This window comes from Oryx dammah, unplaced genomic scaffold (genome assembly GCF_014754425.2).
Source record: "Oryx dammah isolate SB20612 unplaced genomic scaffold, SCBI_Odam_1.1 HiC_scaffold_2, whole genome shotgun sequence".
NCBI lineage: Eukaryota > Metazoa > Chordata > Mammalia > Artiodactyla > Bovidae > Oryx > Oryx dammah.
Window position 1 is genome coordinate 198,932,164 of NW_024070186.1, and position 20,880 is coordinate 198,953,043.

At 44.7% G+C, this 20,880-nt stretch overlaps 1 protein-coding gene across 1 annotated transcript; it reads right to left on the reverse strand.

The window, feature by feature from the left end:
• Positions 1-316: 316 nt before the first annotated feature.
• On the reverse strand, positions 317-15,342 carry LOC120882998 (patched domain-containing protein 3-like). Its single transcript, XM_040266856.1, has 4 exons — positions 14,329-15,342; positions 13,150-13,271; positions 4,338-4,483; positions 317-1,821 (listed from the first exon to the last, which is right to left on the reverse strand). Exons 1-4 carry the CDS (start codon positions 15,340-15,342, stop codon positions 317-319), a joined length of 2,787 nt encoding a protein of 928 aa, XP_040122790.1.
• Positions 15,343-20,880: the final 5,538 nt, after the last annotated feature.

Below are 20,880 nucleotides of genomic sequence, written 5' to 3' on the forward strand. Positions count from 1 at the left end.
AAAGGAGATCAGCCCTGGGATTTCTTTGGAAGGAATGATGCTAAAGCTGAAGCTCCAGTACTTTGGCCACCTCATGCGAAGAGTTGACTCACTGGAAAAGACTCTGATGCTGGGAGGGATTGGGGCCAGGAGGAGAAGGGGACGGCAGAGGATGAGATAGCTGGATGGCATCACTGACTCAATGGACGTGAGTCTGAGTGAACTCCGGGAGATGGTGATGGACAGGGAGGCCTGGCGTGCTTTGATTCATGGGGTCACAAAGAGTCAGACACGACTGAGTGACTGAACTGACTGACTGACCGACTCAAAGTAACTTTCAAAAAAAAGTTAAGAATACAGGGATAAAAATTAGACCATGAGCAGCTCCAAATACCATCACAAGAAACATAATCTTGAAAAATGTCCTGAAGATGTATGCTTTAGCTGCAGACAGGACAGACACCCCTATTATTGTTGAAACCGCACTTTGTAACACAGGGTAGCCCAACAGGTACAGTGCCTCAGTGGCTTTTTGGTTTACTGAGGGCTCTGAACTGGAGACAAATGCATAGGAAATGTGAGCAGCAAAGTCAAAAGAAAACCCTATACAAATGACAAGATTAATCATGGATATGGAGTCAAGGTTGACATTCCAGAAGGCCATAAAACCCGTGACGCCCACAATCACAGAAGCAATAGCAAAAGTTACCCACAAAGAGCACAGGGGGTGAGGAATTAATAATAAGGAAACGATGAACATAGCTGCTGACGCAACAATCACATTTCGAACAGTGTTTTCTACTATTGCAGAAAACTGATCAAAATATATGAATGCCGGGTTGTACACCATTAGGGGGACTTCACACTTCTCAGCCATGTCTCGGAACTGGAGTAACATCAGCTTCTTATTGGTTGAAGAAGAAATACCCATGGTTTGAATGAAGGCCCGGGAACAAATGATCTCCTGTGATGATGTTATATTAATATCATATGCAAAAAGTGGAAAGTCCATTAAAAAAGTGGGAATATTGCTTAGAAACACTGTCTTATCATCTATATCCTGACGGAGGTTTTCCATATAATTTACATATTCTCGTAACCAAAACTCTGTCAGGTTTTCATCTACATACTCACTGTTTTCAAAATCTGCCAGACATTTCTCCAGTTTTTGCCTAGCATCTTTATCCCAGTAGTCAAGAACCTCAGTAACGACTACCATAACCCTGGGGCCATAAGTAGAAAAGTGTTCTTCTTCTACATTAAAATATGGTGTGATGTAGGAGTCGTCACTTGCCAAGTTTCGGAGGTCTAACCCTTCCTCCACTCGGAAACACCCATGTATGCTAGTTATGATGTACGACACGTATAGGAGTACTACAAAAATCTTGGACTTGGTGCTTGTGAGCAGAGGACCAAAATAGTCTCTAAAGAACAGATTCATTGGATGGACGTCGTCTTTCCATTCATCCTGGAGGGGACTACCTGGGAGGCAGCAGGACTTTTTAAACGAGGAACATTTTTGGGCAGGTGTTTCTGGCTTCTTCAGCCAGCGCAGACAGACTCCTTCTCTTTTCCCATCCAGGGCCATGCATGCTCCGAAACAGGTGATGCTATAAAAATAGCAGAAGAGCAGGGTTGTTCCTGTATAGACGCAAAAGTATTGTACGGACCTGAAAGAGGACATAACTCCTGTATAGAAGGCCAGGACATTGGTGACGGTGGTGATCGTAATGGATACCGCCACTTTTGAGTAGACATCAGACATCCGCTCGCTTATGCTATCCGTGAGGCTGGTCTTCTGCCAGCCAGAAATCATGATAAACATGTCATCAACCCCAACACCTGTTAGAGAAAGAAACAGAGTCTTCGTACTTTTCAACATCCATTAAAAATTAACCAGATCAGCTCAAACTGCTTTCCCTGCCCGTCTCTCAAGGTCTCGTTGATATTGCGGGGTCTGTGTCTGGATCCTGCTTTCTCTGACGCCTTCTCTGGTTGCCTCTGAATCCACGACACGCCTCTTCACTCCTTGCTCTGTAATAACTCTGCGCTCTGCACACACAACACAGTGCACTCTACTCCTAGTCACCATTCAGGTGTTTCAGTGAAGAGTCAGGAAACCCGGCGGACTGCGTGTTAGGCGCAGCAGTATTAGCCATGCATCCCTGATTGCATTTTCTCTCATAAACCATTTCACTCTAAGGCACTGAGTTAGCATCCCGCTGTTTAAAACATGAGCTGGATTTATCTGTTCTCCAGTTAGCATCTAGCTATCAATGTGGTATGATTTTAAAGGCACCCCATAGTTTGTACACACACACACACACACACACACACACAGACACACACACAGAGGTATACATACACATGTAGTTTTCGTTAGTCTGGTTCTGACACCCAGAACGCTGTCATTCAAACTTCACTGGCCCAGGTTAAGGCATTATGTCAGTAAAATGCAGGTACTCTTGAGATCGGAAATATGTACCAAAGCAAACCTTAAGAATCCTTTACATAATAAGTGAATACTAAAGTGACCGGTCTCTTTCACAGTGACGTTTCCTGATTGATTTGGAATAAAGAGGCCAGGAGAACATTTGAGGACTCTGAAGTGGTCACAGAAGTTTAGGAGAGGAGGACTACAGAGAAGAAGGGGGATTACCAAGGACAGCCTAAGCACGCTCAGATGGATTTCACTTCCCTCAAGCTCCCTACCGCTTTCACTCCTATACACCTGTTTCTGTGTGTATTGAAACAAAATCAGTACTTGGAACTGAGTGCTGATTGATTCTAATATCAACCTTGGAAGGTCTTCTGCACAGGTCACACGGGAAGGGGCTGGGAACTGCACTTTGCCTCTAACTCGGATGTTCTGTGTGTGCGGTCTGGCAGGAGGCCTGCAGGGACACAGGCTCACGTAGTCTGTCACAGGCTGCACCCTGACATGCCCCACACATCCTGACATGCCCCCACACAGCCTGACATGCCCCACACATCCTGACATGCCCCCACACATCCTGACATGCCCCCCACAGCCAGCTTTCTGGATTCCGCTTGCATTCAGCTGGATGAAGGGCAAGAATCTGAAGTACCAAGGACCACAAATAAACTCATTGATATGGAACAGGTATTTAAAAACCGGTTTTATTATTTATGGAACTTGGTTCAGAAACTGTCCTCACACATTTCTTGAGCTACTGAAATCACAGCCGCCCCTCCCCACCACACGCAGCCCTACACTCACACGTCTATGCATATACAGATAATCTGAAGACGTTGGTATGAAATCAGTTGTCTACACATCAGCTGCTTATGGCTGTGGGACACTGAGTGTGTAAGCGTGAGTGTGTGCTAGGAAGGCACACGTCCAGCGCACAGTTCCTCCACTATCTCCCCTAAGAAACCAATGATTAATTCTTCCAAGTTGCTTACCACCCAAAATAGAAACATATTTGCCTTCTTATACTTATTGTAAAGTAAATCCTGAAAGTACAGGCAAATACAAAGAAAACCTTTAAACAACTGTAATTCTACCTGTCAAGGATAATCCTTGCTAATATTTTAAGTATTATCTATCCGAATTTGCTCTATACAAATTTATATGCATATTTGTATATCTCTCTGTTTTAAACATCTTGTTTCATAACCAGCACTTTTCATTTAACACTTTATATCTACCTCTTTTGAAAGACTGAATAGGATTCCAAAACTGTAGTGTGACCTGAGCAGACAGATCCCCTGTTGATATAGGATTAGCTTGTTTTTCTTTTTTCCTCTTCTAAATCACACTAAAATGAACATGCTTATTTATTTTGTGAAAACCCATCCAATGACTAGGACAAATTCCCAGAAGTGGGGTTGGCAGGTCAAAGGTATTCCATTTAAAAATTTTAAGTCTTTGGATTTGTTGCAAAGTTATATCTTAAAAGTGCACCAATTTACAAATCTCCCTCAGCAGAATGAGAGAGTTCACTTGCATACAACCTTCCCCAAACCTTCGATCTTGCTACAATATTCATTAATCTAATAAGAAGACAAAGTATCTCACTTTTGGTTTAACTTGCATCCCTTGATGTGATTACACAAGGTCAAATATTTCTTTCTTACATTTTCAATGATTAGTATTTTGGATTCTGTGTGTGTGTGTGAAATGCCTGTTCATGTCCCTGGTCTGTGTTTTTCCATTTGGGGTACCAGACTTTTCCAACTCTAAAGGCATGTAATTCCATTTCATTTTCTTTTTCTCCCGATTCCTCATTCTGGGTCTGTAGAGTCACCTGCATAGAACTATTCTGCCTGATCTAACACAGTGCCCTTCCTTTGCCCACCCCGCACCCCCACAGGCGCAATGTTTTACTCACCGAGGATAAGAAACGGTGAATTCGCGACTATGAGCACAAAGGGCACCCCGACGTACAACATCAGGCCGAAGCTGCTGACCACAGCCAGGGCGGTGGAGCCGACTCCGAAGACCGCGACCCACATTTTGTTCCGTACACAGTCACACCTGTAAATTTGGAGGGAAAAGTCACGGAACTTGCAGTGGCAGCTTCCACCTGAAATTCCAGCAATGCATAACATTCTTGACTCGGACACCTCTTCAGAGCCCTCCTGGGCAATAATCCCCAGACCTGTCTGCTGGAGAACTTTAACTTCCAGGCGCGAGCCCAGAGCAACTGAGCAAAAACAAAGGGTGGGGAGGGGTGGGCAGTGGGGTGGGGACAGAAAAGTTGGGAATCTGGACTTTTAGCAAACTATACTGGCTGATTCTTATGCAGCGAACCAAGCATGAATGCACCGACTGGCCTTTCAGAACCACAAAAAGATCCTAAAACATTGCAAATAGCTAATTTCACTCTGATCTCCACAGGAGCGTGAGTAGAAGCAAGCAGCATGAAAGTGCCCACGTCGAGGTATCTTCTCACCCACTTATGACTCCCATCAGCCATAAACACAATCCCAAATACCTCCTGTATGTCAGAGCTGGTTCAATGTATATTGTGGCTAACAGAAAGAATGAAAGCCTCCTTCTGAAAGTTTTTCATGTTCTTCTCTGCTAAAGAAGTGTGCTCTGGAAAGCCTCCTTCTGAAAGTTTTCACGTTCTCCTCTCCTAAAGAAGTGGGCTCTGGAAAGCCTCCTTCTGAAAGTTTTCACGTTCTCCTCTGCTAAAGAAGTGTGCTCTAGGAAAGCCTCCTTCTGAAAGTTTTCACGTTCTCTTCTGCTAAAGAAGTGTGCTCTGGGAAAGAGGCTGTGTGTGTGTGTGTGTGCTCAGTCAATTCAGTTGTGTCTGACTGCTTGTGACCCTGTGGACTGTAGCCCACTAGGCTCCTCTGTCCACGGGAGTCTCCAGGCAGGAATAGTGGAGTAGGTTGCCATGCCTTCCCTCTAGGGGATCTTCCCCACCCAGGGATCAAACCTACGTTTCCTGTGTCTCCTGCATTGCAGGCAGATTCTTTACCACTGAGCCACCAGGGAAGCCCCAGAAAAGTGGCTGCTGCTGCTGCTAAGTCGTGTCAGCCGTGTCCGACTCTGTGTGACCCCATAGACGGCAGCCCACGAGGCTCCTCCATCCATGGGATTCTCCAGGCAAGAGTATTGGAGTGGGTTGCTATTGCCTTCTCCAAGAAAAGTGGTTACTAATTGCAAAAAAAAAAAAAAAAAGTAATATATACTTCATTTTGAATAACACAACTTATGTCTATTTCTTGGCTGGACCAACAAAAATGGGACTATAGGTGCAGCATTTTAAAAAGACTGGATTCAATACTCTAACTCCGCAACAACCACAACTCAACATTGTAAAGTACTGACGACAGTCTCTAGGTTTCTGTTTTACTTCATCGCCAACTGCGTCAAAACAAATGACTGATAGCTGCCTCTAGAAGCTTTTAGTAGGAGAGAGAAACAGTTTGGTTTGAAGACTAGGAAAGTCAACTATGGAAATGGAGCTACTGATTCCCAAAAAGCAAGACTATAACTGAAGACCTTATTCATGCAAGGCCACATTAAAATAACCAAACTTTCTTATTAAAACAACTATGTGTGCCTGTATTTACTTTTTCTCAAACTGCTGGTGCTATCTGTTAAACTCAGGGCCCCAAATCAACATAGACACACGCACCAAAACAAAAGTATTTTGTTTTGATTACAAAACAAAATTTGATTACAACCAATACTTTGTTGTGGACTTCTCTAGAGCTCAGATGGTAAAGAATCTGCCTGCAATGCAGGAGATCTGGGTTCAATCCCTGGGTCAGGAAGATCTCCTGGAGAAGGAAATGGCAATCCACTCCAGTATTCTTGCCTGGAGAATCCCATGGACTGGGAGGCCTGGTGGGGACAGACCCTGGAGTCACAAAGAGTCAGACGCGATTAAGTGACTAACACATACACACAATACTTTCTTAAAGCAACAATATTGGATTACAGGAGTTTAAGATAAAAATAACACAAATGAACCTTGAAATCAGAAAGGCTAACAGGGTAAAAGCTACGTATGGCACGCTCAGCCCTGTTCCCTCTTTCTGGTCTCCGGACTGTTGGCATACATTTTTCAGAGGATGGAGGGAGGGAAGTATATAATTGGTTAGAGTGGTCTGACTTCGACTAGCCGCTGTGTTGGCCGTCTACATGACCCTTACTTCAATGTTCAATAGGCAATAGGAGATGGGAATGCGGAACCCCAGTGAGCACACTTGCAGACCGTCTAGTCCCCAAGAAGGGCTTTGGTTAAGCAGTGTATCAGAATGACCTAGGAGAGTCTCAGAACTTTAGATTCCTGCAGTCCTGGAACACAGCTCTGCAGACTCTGATCTACAGTTTGTAGGGAAGTTGCAGAATCCATGTGTCTAAGAGTTCCTTCATGCGATTCCATGCTCAGGCTGACTCAGGAATCACTGGCAGCAAAATGGCCAATCAAAACAGCTCACTAACTACACATTAAAGGCGGCACGAGGCAGGAGCTCCCTGGAGGCCCAGTGGTTAGGACGCCTCAGCGCTTTCATTGCTAGGGCCTGTGTTTGGCCAAAAAAAAAAAAAAAGAAAAAAAAAAAGGTATAAATGGATGAAATGAAGGATAATAGCTCTAACATATACAGAATATTAAATGCCCAAACAATAGAAGTAAGTCCTTCCTTGTCAGCAATTATTTTAAATCTAAACAGATTAAACTTTCCAATCAAAAAGCAGATATTGTCAGAATGGATAAAACAGCATGATTCAACTATATGCTATTTATAAGGAATTCACTTTAAATCCAAAGACATAAATAGATTGATAAGAGGCCTGAAAGAGATTCTCCATGTGAATAGTAACCACAGGAGACTAGGGGTGCCTGCACTGATAACAGACAGAACAGACTGCTTCAAAATCTGTCAGAAGTTTTGAGACAGAAGGAATCACATATTCATAAAAGGGCCAATTAGTCAAGAAGACGTAGCAACTATAAGCATGAATGGACCTCATAACAGGGGCTCAGGATATATGAGGCAAATCCTAACAGTGCTATAGAGACAAATACAGAGCTCTACAATAATAGTTGGGAAGTTCAATACCTCCCTTTCAATAAGGGATAAAACATCTAGGCAGATAATCTATAAGGAAAATGAAAACATACAAAATACCATAAAACTTACGAGGTGTAGTGACACCAGTGCCCAGAGGCAAGTTTATGCTGCATTAAAAGAAAGAGAAAAGATCTCAAACCACTTTGTGGATTTAGACCCTTGTGGAGCCAGAAAAAGAAGAGAAGACCCAACACGAAGCTAACAGAAGGAATAAAATAAGAACATGAGAAACATATTGGAGAAGGAAATGGCACCCACTCCAGTGTTCTTGCCTGGAGAATCCCAGGGACAGGGGAGCCTGGTGGGCTGCCGTCTATGGGGTCGCACAGAGTCGGACATGACTGAAGTGACTTAGCAGCAGTAGCAGAGAAAACCAGCAAAGCCAAAAGTTGGTTATCAAAAAAAAAAAAGTCAACAAAATGGAAAGACATTTATTTAGAGTGATAAAGGGGGAAAAATACAAATAACTACATGAGACACGAAAATGGGGGCTACAGTACTGAACTTACAGAAATAGAAAGGATTTAAGTAAGACATTACTATAAGCGACCTATGCCAAGGAACTGGATAACCTAGGTAAAATACACAAATTCCCAGAAATACACAAAGACCTCAGCTGACTCAAGACGAAACTCTCCACAGAACATGTGAAAGGACCGATGCACAGTCAAGAGCTGCCCCTCACCTGCAGAATAAAGTCCAGGCTTGATGGCTTCACTAGTGCATTTAATCAAATATGTCAAGAAGAATTAACACCAATCCTTTTCAAACCCTTCCAAAAAAACTGAAAGGAAGGAAACATTTCCTAACTCTTTTGATGAGGCCATGATTACACTGATCTCAATGTCAGATTAAGGCACCACAGGTCAGGTCAGGTCAGGTCAGGTCAGTTCAGTCCAGCAGCACGCCAGGCCTCCCTGTCCATCACCATCTCCCGGAGTTCACTCAGACTCGCGTCCATCGAGTCCGTGATGCCATCCAGCCATCTCATCCTCGGTCGTCCCCTTCTCCTCCTGCCCCCAATCCCTCCCAGCAGCAGAGTCTTTTCCAGTGAGTCAACTCTTTGCATGAGGTGGCCAAAGTACTGGAGTTTCAGCTTTAGCATCATTCCCTCCAAAGAAATCCCAGGACTGATCTCCTTTAGAATGGACTGGTTGGATCTCCTTGCAGTCCAAGGGACTCTCAAGAGTCTTCTCCAACACCACAGTTCAAAAGCATCAATTCTTCAGGGCTCAGCCTTCTTCACAGTCCAACTCTCACATCCACACGTGACCACAGGAAAAATCATAGCCTTGACTAGACGGACCTTAGTCAGCAAAGTAATATCTCTGCTTTTGAATATGCTATCTAGGTTGGTCGTAACTTTTCTTCCAAGGAGTAAGCGTCTTTTAATTTCATGGCTGCAGTCACCATCTGCAGTGATTTGGGAGCCCCCCAAAATAAAGTCTGACACTGTTTCCACTGTTTCCCCATCTATCTCCCATGAAGTGATGGGACCAGATGCCATGATCTTCGTGTTCTGAATGCTGAGCTTTAAGCCAACTTTTTCACTCTCCTCTTTCACTTTCATCAAGATGCTTTTTAGCTCCTCTTCACTTTCTGCCATAAGGGTGGTGTCATCTGCATATCTGAGGTTATTGATATTTCTCCCGGCAATCTTGATTCCAGCTTGTGTTTCTTCCAACCCAGCGTTTCTCATGATGTACTCTGCATATAAGTTAAATAAGCAGGGTGACAATATACAGCCTTGACGTACTCCTTTTCCTATTTGGAACCAGCCTGTTGTTCCATGTCCAGTTCTAACTGTTGCTTCCTGACCTGCATACAGATTTCTCAAGAGGCAGGTCAGGTGGTCTGGTATTCCCATCTCTTTCAGAATTTTCCACAGTTTATTGTGATCCACACAGTCAAAGGCTTTGGCATAGTCAATAAAGCAGAAATCGATGTTTTTCTGGAACTCTCTTGCTTTTTCCATGATCCAGTGGATGTTGGCAATTTGATCTCTGGTTCCTCTGCCTTTTCTAAAATGAGCTTGAACATCAGGGAGTTCACGGTTCACGTATTGCTGAAGCTTGGCTTGGAGAATTTTGAGCATTACTTTACTAGCGTGTGAGATGAGTGCAATTGTGTGGTAGTTTGAGCATTCTTTGGCATTGCCTTTCTTTGGGACTGGACTGAAAACTGACCTTTTCCAGTCCTGTGGCCACTGCTGAGTTTTCCACATTTGCTGGCATATTGAGTGCAGCACTTTCACAGCATCATCTTTCAGGATCTGAAATAGCTCCACTGGAATTCCATCACCTCCACTAGCTTTGTTTGTAGTGATGCTTTCTAAGGCCCACCTGACTTCACTTTCCAAGATGTCTGGCTCTAGATGAGTGATCACATCATCATGATTATCTGGGTCATGAAGATCTTTTTTGTACAGTTCTTCCGTGTATTCTTGCCACCTCTTCTTAATATCTTCTGCTTCTGTTAGGTCCATACCATTTCTGTCCTTTATCGAGCCCATCTTTGCATGAAATGTTCCCTTGGTATCTCTAATTTAAGGAAGCTACAAATAATAACTCTTATTAATATAGATAAAAAAATCTTCAACAAAATTCTAGCAAACACAATTCAATAAGCATATTAAAAGAAGTACCCACCACGACCACATGGGATTTACCCCAGGAATGGAAGCGTGGTTCAACACGAGAGCATCAGTGTAAGACCGCACACTGACAGAACAAAGGTTAAAGAGCCACCTGAGTCTCTCAAAAGGCACAGAAAAGCCACTTGACAAAACCCGACGTCTCTTCATAAAAACTCTCAAAAACAAGGGATGGAAGGAAAGCTCCTCAAAATTATAAAGGCAGTTATGAAAACTGCACAGCTAATGTTATACTCAACGGTGAAAAAAAGGAAGCTTCCCTCTAAGATCAGGAACCAGGCGAGGATGGCCACTTTCGTCAGCGACGTTCAGAGATGCACTGGAGGTGCTGGTCAGAGCAATTAGACGGGACTTTGAGATTAAAGGGACTCAAGCTGGAAAGGAAGAACTGTAACTCTCTTTTCACAGATTATATGATCCTACATACGAAAACTCCAGTGAATCCAAAGGAAGCTACTAAAGTTAGTAAACAAATTCAGTAAAGCTGCAAGATACATGCCAACACATAGGGTTCAGTTGTTCCTATCCCTGTGCAATGACAATCCCAAAAAGAAATTAAGAAAGTGATTTCATTTAGCGTTTAAAATAATGAAATACTTAGGAATACATTTAACCAAAGAAGTGAAAGTCTGGTACATGGAAAACTACAAAACATCGGTGAAAGAAACTAAAAAAGACCTAAATTAATGGAAAGACTTTCACAGTCCATGGTTGGGAACACTTAATATTGTCAAAATGACAATCTCGCCTAAGGCGATCTACACATTAAACACAATCTCTATCAAAATTCCAACAGCTTTTATTCAGAAATGTATAGGTCAATACTCAAATTCATACGGAATTACAAGGAGTCCTGGATATTCCAGAATAACCTTAAAAAGAAAAAATAAATGGACAACTGAGATTTCCAGATTTTAAAACTTATATAGCTACAGTATTTAAATCAAAGTGGTACTAGTATATGGACGGACATATAGACCAATGGAGTAGAACTGAGCATCTGAAAATAAATCCATATATCTATAGCCCATTGATTTTTGACAAGGATGCCAAATCCAATCAACTGGGAAAGAGCAGTCTTTTCAACAAATGGCACCTGGATGACTGGACTTCCACAGGAACAAGAATGAAGTTGGACCCCTACTTCACATCATATACAACCATGATTACAAATTGTAACCACCTAATATCGCAGCCAAAACCATGAGACTCTAGAAGGAAACAGAGAGCACCTGCACACGACCTTGCTTGTCAGTGGAAGCTTAGATGCGACACCGAAAGCACAAGCAGAAGCAATGGAAACAAACAGGCCGGATTTCATCCACATTAAAGCCTGTGCACATTGAAGGGCATTATCAAGAAAGTAAACAGATAGTCTACAGAGTGAGAGAAAATAGTTGCAAATTATGGAACTTGATAAGGATTTAATATCCAAAACATATTCTCAACAACAACAGAATTCAACAACAAAAGGACAAACAACTTCACTAAAAATGAACAAAGGTGGGAATTCCCTGGCAGTCCAGTGGTCAGAACTCCAAACTTTCACTGCCAAGGACCTGGGCCCAAGTTCAGCCTCCAGTCAGGGAAAGAAGCTTCTTCAAGCCTTGGGGCACAGGCAGGAAAAGGGCAAAGGACTTGAATGGACATTTCTCCATAGAGCATACGCCTGTGTGCTCAGTAGCTCAGCTCTCTGCCTCCTTGTGACCCCTAGCCACCAAGCTCTTCTGTTCATGAAATTTTCCAGGCAAGAATACCAGAGCGGGTTACCATTTCCTTCTCCAGGGCCTCTTCCCAACACAGGGATCGAACCCAAGCCTCTTGCATTTCCTGCCCCGGCAGGCAGATTCTTTACCACGGCGCCACCTGGGGAGCTCCCAGGAGAACATACAAAGAACCAATAACCACATTAAAAAGACAATCACGGTTAGAATGCAGAGACATTGGAAAACTGACACGCTGTTGGTGGGATATAAAATGGTGTAGTCTCTGTGAAAAATTGCTCGGTGGTCCGTCCAAAAGCTAACCAGTGAATTATCATACAACCCACTAACGCCACTCCTGGGCATGTACTGAAAAGACCTGAAAACAGGAGCTTAGACAGAGATCTGGACACCACGGCCCACTGCAGCTTCATTCACTAGCACCCAAAGGTAAAAACATTTCAAGTGCCCATCAGCAGACAGGTAGAGAAACAATTGTGGTTATACATGAAATGGAATATTGTTCAGCCATGTAAGGGAACTCATGCTACAACATGGATAAATGCTGAAAACATGGTAAGTGAAATAAGTCAGTCACAAAAGGACACATACCGTATGATTTCACTTATATGAAATCTCTAGAATAGGCAAATCCATGGAAACAGAAACTAGATTAAAAATTAGCCAAGACTTGGGGAAGACAGCGGGGAGTTATTACTTAATGGTTACAGTGTTTGTTTGGGGTGATGGAAAATATTCATAAAGGGATAGTTGTGATGGTTGCACTACACTGATAATGTAATTAATCCCACTGATCTGTACACTTAGAAATGGTTTTTGAAATGACACATTTTATGTTATAAATGTTATGCTGCTGCTAAAGTCGCTTCAGTCGTGTCCAACTATGTGCAACCCCATAGACGGCAGCCCACCAGGCTCCCCTGTCCCTGGGATTCTCCAGGCAAGAACACTGGAGTGGGTTGCCTTTCCTTCTCTAGTGCACGAAAGTGAAAAGTGAAAGTGAAGTCGCTCAGTCGTGTCCGACTCTGTGCGACCCCATGGACTGCGGCCCACCAGGCTCCCCCGTCCCTGGGACTCTCCAGGCAGGAGCTCTGGAGTGGGGGCCATTTCCCCCGTCCCTGGGACTCTCCAGGCGAGATACTGGAGTGGGGCCATCGCCTTCCCCACGTTATATACATTATTACAATAAAACATTTTGTAGAGTTTAAAAAACTGATAAAATTGTTTTACCTGTAGCATGATACAATTGCAAATAATATGATTAGGAGGTAGGCCAGGTGAAACAAGGGGACCACCGTCGTCGAAGTCGCCTCAAACTCCAGTTTTCTGGAGAGTGACGAGAAGTAGACAACCTGTCACAGAGACGCATCCAGGTAAACGGCGCTCGGCCCCGACGCGGCATGTGAGTCTCGCACGACATCGGGACACGGCGATGTGGACCCAGTGAAAATCAAAGTGTACGGATTAGGGTTTAGAATAAAGAAAGTATTAAAGATTTGCTTCTTGCCACAGACATTTGCTTCTGGCGTGCTTTTCAAAGTGTCTTTCAAAAAATCTAAAGTTTAAAACTTCTTAATACACAAAATCTGAATCTCATATAAAACTGTGAAAGCATTAATAACTACAGACATTCTAACTTTTTCTAAACTTATATTCAGTCATTATCTTTTACTATTTTAATTATACAAACATCATTTCAGACAGGCCTGGGTATTAAAAGGCTTTTCCCAGAAGATATCGTCTCATTTTCACCAGTTTTATTCAGAGTATAAGGTTTGCCAGCCCCCAAATTACTGAACAGCTAATATGTGCCTGGCACTGTGCTATAATTTACTTTTAAAATGCTCATCTTTCTCAAAAACATCATGGAACTTTTGTTTAAAGTTTTGCTTTTTTATTCCAATGAACTGCCAAGTTTAGGGGGCTCCCAGAAACAGCAAAGGCTTAAACTGAAAGTAAGAATTACAGAGTAATTTGAGGAGATAAACCAAACTAAACCTGAAGATCAACGTCTGTACTGAACAGACCTACCCTGAGAGTGTACCATTTGTGTTTTTAACCAGAATGTTACCAAGGATTTAAGATCTGTGGCATTCTCCTTTTAAGTCCTCTTTTTACTTTATTAAAAAAAATTACTGTAGTATAGTTGGTTTACAATGTTGTGTTAGCTTCATGTGCAGCAAAGTGAATCAGTGAGACACGCATCCCTCTTTTTTACAATCTACTGTGGCTTTCTTCAGTGTGCTGTTCTAAGAAAGCTGGGTTATGGATCAAATAAAGCAGAGCACACCTAGCTTCCAGTCAAGGGCTCTATAGACAATGCGCGAGCTGCTGCTCTGGTCTCGGGAGCAGCTTCTCTTATCCCTCCCACCTTCTCCTGGCCTCCCGTAAACCCCAGCCGCTAGGTACCTGGATCTTCTTCAAGGCCAGACTCTTTTCAAGGCTGCCAACCTGCGCTAGGAAGTGGATCATCCACGCCTTGCTGCGTTCATTTTCCTCCCCTCCGCCTGTCTTCAGGTAGTACTGCAGCCGCATGGCTTTGGCCTGGAGGAGGAACTGGCTCGGCCCCAAGACAGTTCCTCCCAGGATGTTGGCCAGGGAGACGATCTGACCGGCTAGGCTGTAGATGGGGAAGGTGATGGCTCTCAGGTTGAGGCCCCTGTTCCTCTTCCAGGCGAACAAGAGCGGGTTGGGGGGGACACAGGAGCCCTGGCTCTTAGCGCACACCTCGCTGTAGGGGATCTGGGTTCCGTTGTCCTGGGTCACAGTCAGGGCCTGCACCGCGTCGTCCACCTTGCTGATTTCCTCTAGGATGTCCGGCTCCAGCAGGGTCTCTGTGCTGGAGACCACGAGGAGGGAGGCATAAGGGACGTCGGTGCTCTTCCTGGAGACGGAGAAGAGGAGAGAGTCGTTGGCGGTGAAATGTCCCTGCACGAAGCGCCGCTCGGCCTTGGCAGGGCCCCCGATCGGGGTGTACTGCTCCTCCAGGTCTTCATCCCCATCGCGGGGCAGGTACATCAGGCCGGTGCCCAGGACGGCCGTTAGCGCCACCGGCAGCAGCAGGAAGATCCAGGGGTGCGCGCCCACCTTCCCGCCCAGCCGCTGGAAGGCCCGCGACAGCGGCGCCTCCAGGCAGTTGGTGCGGCAGCAGGGCCGCGGGGCGCGAAGCGTCTCAGACCGCGAGGCCGGCGGGGGCGGGGGCTCTGCGCTCAGCCCCGCCGCCCGGCCGCGCTCGGGCTCCCGGTCCTGACCCGCCGCCGAGGGCGGCTCCGGCTCCGGGCCAGGCCCTGCGGGCGGCCGGCTCTCGCTCTCCGGCCCCGGCTCCTGGGCCTCGGACCCAGGCCGTTGTCCTGCCTCCTGGTCCGGCTCCGGCTCCGGCTCCGGCTCCGGCTCGGGCGCAACCTTCGAGGGATTCAGGCTCATTTCCAGGAAGGAAAGCCCACGTTGTCAGCACGGCAGATCAGAAAGGAGCTGCGTACGGAGCCCGCTCTCCAGCCACCAACGGTTTCCTGAGGCTCCAGGCGCGTCTGTTGGACCCCAGGCTGCTCGCGCCCCCCGTGCTGGAGCGGCGTTGGCCGTCACGTGGTTCAGTCGAGGTCGGTTCAGTCGCTCAGTCGCGTCTGACTGTGTGCGACCCCACGAACCACAGCACGCCAGGCCTCCCTGTCCATCACCAACTCCCGGAGTTCACTTAAACTCATGTCCATTGAATCGGTGATGCCATCCACCCATCTCATCCTCTGTCGTCCCCTTCTCCTCCTGCCTTCAATCTTTCCCGGCGTCAAATGAGTCAGCTCGTCACATCAGGTGGCCAAAGTATTGGAGTTCAGCTTCAGCATCAGTCCTTCCAATAAATATTCAGGACCGATCTCCTTTAGGATGGACTGGTTGGATCTCCTTGCAGTCCAGGGGACTCTCAAGAATCTTCTCCAACACCACAGTTCAAAAGCATCAATTCTTTGGCCCTCAGCTTTCTTCACAGTCTGACTCTCACATCCATACATGACTACTGGAAAAACCATAGCTTTGACTAGAGGGATCTTTGTTGGCAAAGTAATGTCTCTGCTTTTTAATATGCTGTCTAGGTTGGTCATAGCTTTCCTTCCAAGGAGCAAGTGTCTTTTAACTTCATGGCTGCAGTCACCATCTGCAGTGATTTTGGAGCCCCCCAAAATAAAGTCTCTCACTGTTTCCATTGTTTCTCCATCTATTTGCCATGTAGTGATGGGACCAAATGCCATGCTAACTAGCCCCAAATCTAACTAGCCCTAGCGCCCATCCTCTCAGGATTTAGTTAATATAAGACACGTTTCTTAAAGGCAAATGAAATGAGTGGTTACACGACTCAGAATTGACTGGGAGAATTTGACTTGTTCAGGGACACACACACACACACACACACACACACGCACACACCCGCGCACACACACACACACGCATGCACACGCACACACATGCACACACGCACACACACGCACACACACACACACGCATCAAAGGCACAGATTTTCCCTGTGTTCTAAGTGGCAGATTTTACCTCTGACCTTCTGATCATCCAGAAGCATGGTTCTCAGGTAAGGCTTTGGCGAACCTGGTACAGCTCATTTAGTTATTTTTATTCTTTACAGACATAACGTTCTGGTAAAAAGTTAGAAGTAGATGAATAAAATAAAAAGTGGGACTAGAAGAACCCACAGTGAAAGTGAAAGTGGAGTCGCTCAGTCGAGTCTGACTCTTTGCGGCCCCTGGACTGCAGCCTGCCAGGCTCCTCTGTCCATGGGATTTTCCAGGCAATAGTACTGGAGTGGATTGCCATCTCCTTCTCCAGGGGATCTTCCTGACCCAGGGATTGAACCTGGGTCTCTTGCATTGTAGGCAGGTGCTTTTACTGTCTGAGCCACTAGGGAGGTCTATTTTCATAAATATTATTGCACTATCTGTGTATGCAAGACCTGGGTTCTGTCCCTGGGTTGGGAAGACCCCCTGGAGAAGGGAAAGGCTATCCACTCCAGTATTCTGGCCTGGAGAATTCTATGGACTGTATAGTCCATGGGGTGGCAAAGAATCAGACAGGACTGAGCAAAAAAGGAAAAAAGGAAAAATAAAACGTGTATGCAGATTACATTTTTCACCAAATACGTCAAAGGATCTTAACATGTGACTGTATGTAGATTTATCTTATCCTTTGGAATTGCTTTGCAGTTTTCCCTTGTGTGGCTGGAACATAAATTAGCCATAGCGCTACTGATAGATCTCTAGGCTGTTTAGAATGTTTTGCTGAGATGAACAGTGCTAAGTGAACAAACGTCTTTTTCTTCGAGCATAAGAGCTGCATTTGTGAGATGAGTTTGTAGAAGGGGATTTATTGGACCTAAAGAATATCCCATTTTAAATTTCTGAGTTATTCATAAAATCCATAGAAGCTGAATTTTCCCAGTGGGTAAAGAATCTGCTTGCAGTGCAGGAGACACAGGAGATGCAGATTTGACCCCTGGGTGGGGAAGATCCCCTGGAGGAAGAAATGGCAGCCACTCCAGTGTCCTTGCCTGGAAAGCCTGTGGACGGAGGAGCCCGGCAGGCTGCAGTCCATAGGGTCGAAAGAGGTGGACACCGCTGAGTGGCTTCACTCGCTTGGTCATAGAAGCTGTGTTACCATGCCTTTTGTTTGTAGTTGAATTAACTTAATTTTTAAAATGAATTCTGAATTTTGTTGCTGTAAGGTGATTGCAGAGAAAAACAGAGCAAACCAAGCAGTCAGGCAAGAAAAGAGAAATTTATTATGTTGTAGCCACGCGTTCCAGGAAACAAACTCACTCAGAAGGACCATGCAGATAGTGGAGTTCAGTTTATTACACCAGCGGGCCCAAGGCAGAGTCTCCTCTTATCCAAGGACCCTGACCAGCATTTGTGAAAATCTTTTATACCCCACGTGTACGTGTCTGAGCCCACCACTCCAAATTCCTTGAGACTTACATAAACCAAGGAAAATACAATCCCAATAACTCCATCATTCACGTGCTGTGTGCTCAAACAGTCAAACAATTAGCCAAAAATCAATAAACCCAAGGGTACACTCTGATAGATACAGAAAAATTTATGGCCTGTCTGGAGGAAGGGGTGATACTGTATGCTTTCTCTTAGGCTATGAGTAACTTAGATATGATCTTCAAGGTTCCCCTGTCTTGAGAGGGTCTTATCCTTCTGTTGTTGTTTTCATATTCACTAAACACAGAGTTCAGAGTCCATTGGAAAGGTGGCCGAGCATGATCAGCATGAACAGGCCTCAGATGGAGTCCCGGCCCTGTGAATTCCTTCTTCATTCCCCGCTCTTGATGCTCTCAGGTCTCGAATGGACTGTGTTATAGCTCTTAGACAAATTAGTGTTACAGCTCAGCGTTACAGCTCTATTTTATTTAGAAGATAGCAGGGAAATCCATCTTCGAGGCATGAGGGCACGTCGATCCAAAGACACGAGGAGAAGAGCGCCCCAGCGCGCGGGAGAGAGCGAGCAAGCGAGCTGGCTTTGGCTCCTCTTTTTATATGTTTATCGCTCCCTGGGCCTGTCCTGTGTAAACTGGGCCAGCCAGGAGTGTTGTTTGTTTTACCTGAGGTCCTCACTCCGGTCCTCGGACCTTCTTTGTTCTGTTTTCACGGGCTTTTCCCTTCCTTGTCTTTTAGCCACCACCATTTTGGACTCCTTTTCCCTGTTCTGCCCGCCTGACAGTTGCTTCTCTTCAGAATCTGTGCAGTTTACATCCACTTAAAACACCTTGTTGCTGCTTTAATAACGGTGTTGAGGTTAGGTGAGGCATGTATTAAAATAAAGTTTAATATAAATAATTTAACATGACAATACTGATGTCTTCACATAAATGTGAAATCTAATTTAACAATGAAATCTTTATTAAGATAACTTGGATAAAATAAGCTAAGCTGTTTCTAAATAACTTATACAATTATTTTTTGCCAGTATTTTCCAAAATAGCAGACTATTCGGCATATTCAGGAATGTTTTTGATTTTGCCCTATGAGAATAGCTCATAATATCACCCACATGGTAGACACCAAACATTTGAATCTGAATAAAAAAAATACATTCCAGTTGATGGTTTAAGTGGGTCTTAGATTGCATCACTTTACAACCACCCCAACATAGAACAACATTCCTGACATCTGACAGCAACCACGTCTATAGCTTGGCTTTAAACTCCCGCTTCCTGTCAAACCACTGAAATTTCTTCAAATCCCTAAAATATAAAATGATCTTAAGCTTTGCTGAGGGAATATAGGGGTATGTCTGCATTTTTGTTTTGATACAGAAAAAGAGAGTATGGCTTTCCAAAAGCTAACCCTGATTTCCAGATCTGCATGTCGAAAAATGACATCTTTTCAAACATGAGAACCATGGAATTACAGAGTGACCGGCAGTGGATCTAGTGGGAGTCAGAGCAGAGAGGAAGGATTTTTAGCGGACAGGGCGCAGCTGGGGACCAGCTCCTGCATGGAGTGACGTGGACAGGGCGCAGCTGGGGACCAGCTCCTGCGTGGAGTGACGTGGGGATGGACAAGAAGTTTGCTTTACCATCTCCCCTTTTCTGTCTCTACAAAGTGTAAAATGGAAACACTTTTGAAAGCAGTGGCTAAATCTTATTATCAGTTAAATAGAAACTATCCAGGTCAAAACTATCAAGTATCACAGATGCAAATAGTAGCAGTTTGTTAAAAACGTGCATTATAATCTTTTAAACCATTTATCTTACTTATAAATTATATGAAAAATAGAACACATGTGCAGTCATTTTGCTCATATAAAAATGGTAAAAATAAAATTAACCTATCAAAGATAATGAAAACAACATATCGGCATGTGGCATAGTTCCAGGACAGTCACTGTCACAAGTTACATTCTAATGTTTATTAGAGACAGGAAATAACATTTTCCAAAGGCTTTCCTCAAGGCGTGTTTCACCTCTTGGTTCCTCAGGCTGCAGATCATGGGATTCAACAAAGGAGTGACGATTGTGTAGAAGGCAGAGGCCACTTTGTCTGTGTCAAGGGGATGGTTTGATCTGGGCTCCAGATACATGAAGACCAGAGTCCCGTAGAATACAGTGACAGCAGTCAGATGAGAACCGCAGGGTGAGAATGCTTTGCGCCTCCCTTCTGCAGACTGGATTTTCAGGATGGCAGCCACAGTGTATAGGTAAGAAATAAGGACCGTGGTCAAAGAGCTGATCATGTTGAATCCAGCAAAGATAAAAATCAAGATCTCTTTGAGGCTGGTGTCTGAGCAGGCAAGGGCCATCAAAGGGACATCATCACAATAGAAGTGATTAATAACATTGGGGCCAGAGTAGATCAATCGAAAAGTAACAACTGTGTGGAGGAAAGTGACAGAAAAGCTGTATGAGTGAGGGCCTGCGACCAGCTGCATGCACCCCTTTCGGGACATGATCGCCATGTAGAGAAGAGGATTGGAGTTGGCCACATAGCGGTCACAAGCCTTTCCTGCAAGAAGGAATGTCTCCAAAACCAAGAAGTTCAGGAAAAAGCCCAGCTGTGCACACATGCACGGAGAGATATGGACCTGTGCCTGGTCAGGAGGGTCTCCAGGAACTTTGGGGCTATTGATGAGGAGTAACAGAAGTCTACAAAGGCCAGATTACTGAGAAAAAGGTACATGTGTGTGTGAAGGTGAGGATCCAGCCGGGTTAGGAAATCAGGCCAATGTTTCCCACCAGAGTTAGAGACTATACCACTAAAATGAGAAGAAAGAGAAGGATTTCCCTCTCTCTCTGGACTGAAAAACCCAGAAGAATGAAATCCATCACCCTGGTAATATTCTCTTCAGTCATGTGTTCTAGTCTCTGAACTGCTGAAAAGAGACAAGTTAAAGACAGATCAGTTATCAGGAGTAAGGAAGTGTCATCAGATGCCAAGACGCGTGTGTTTTAACTTGAG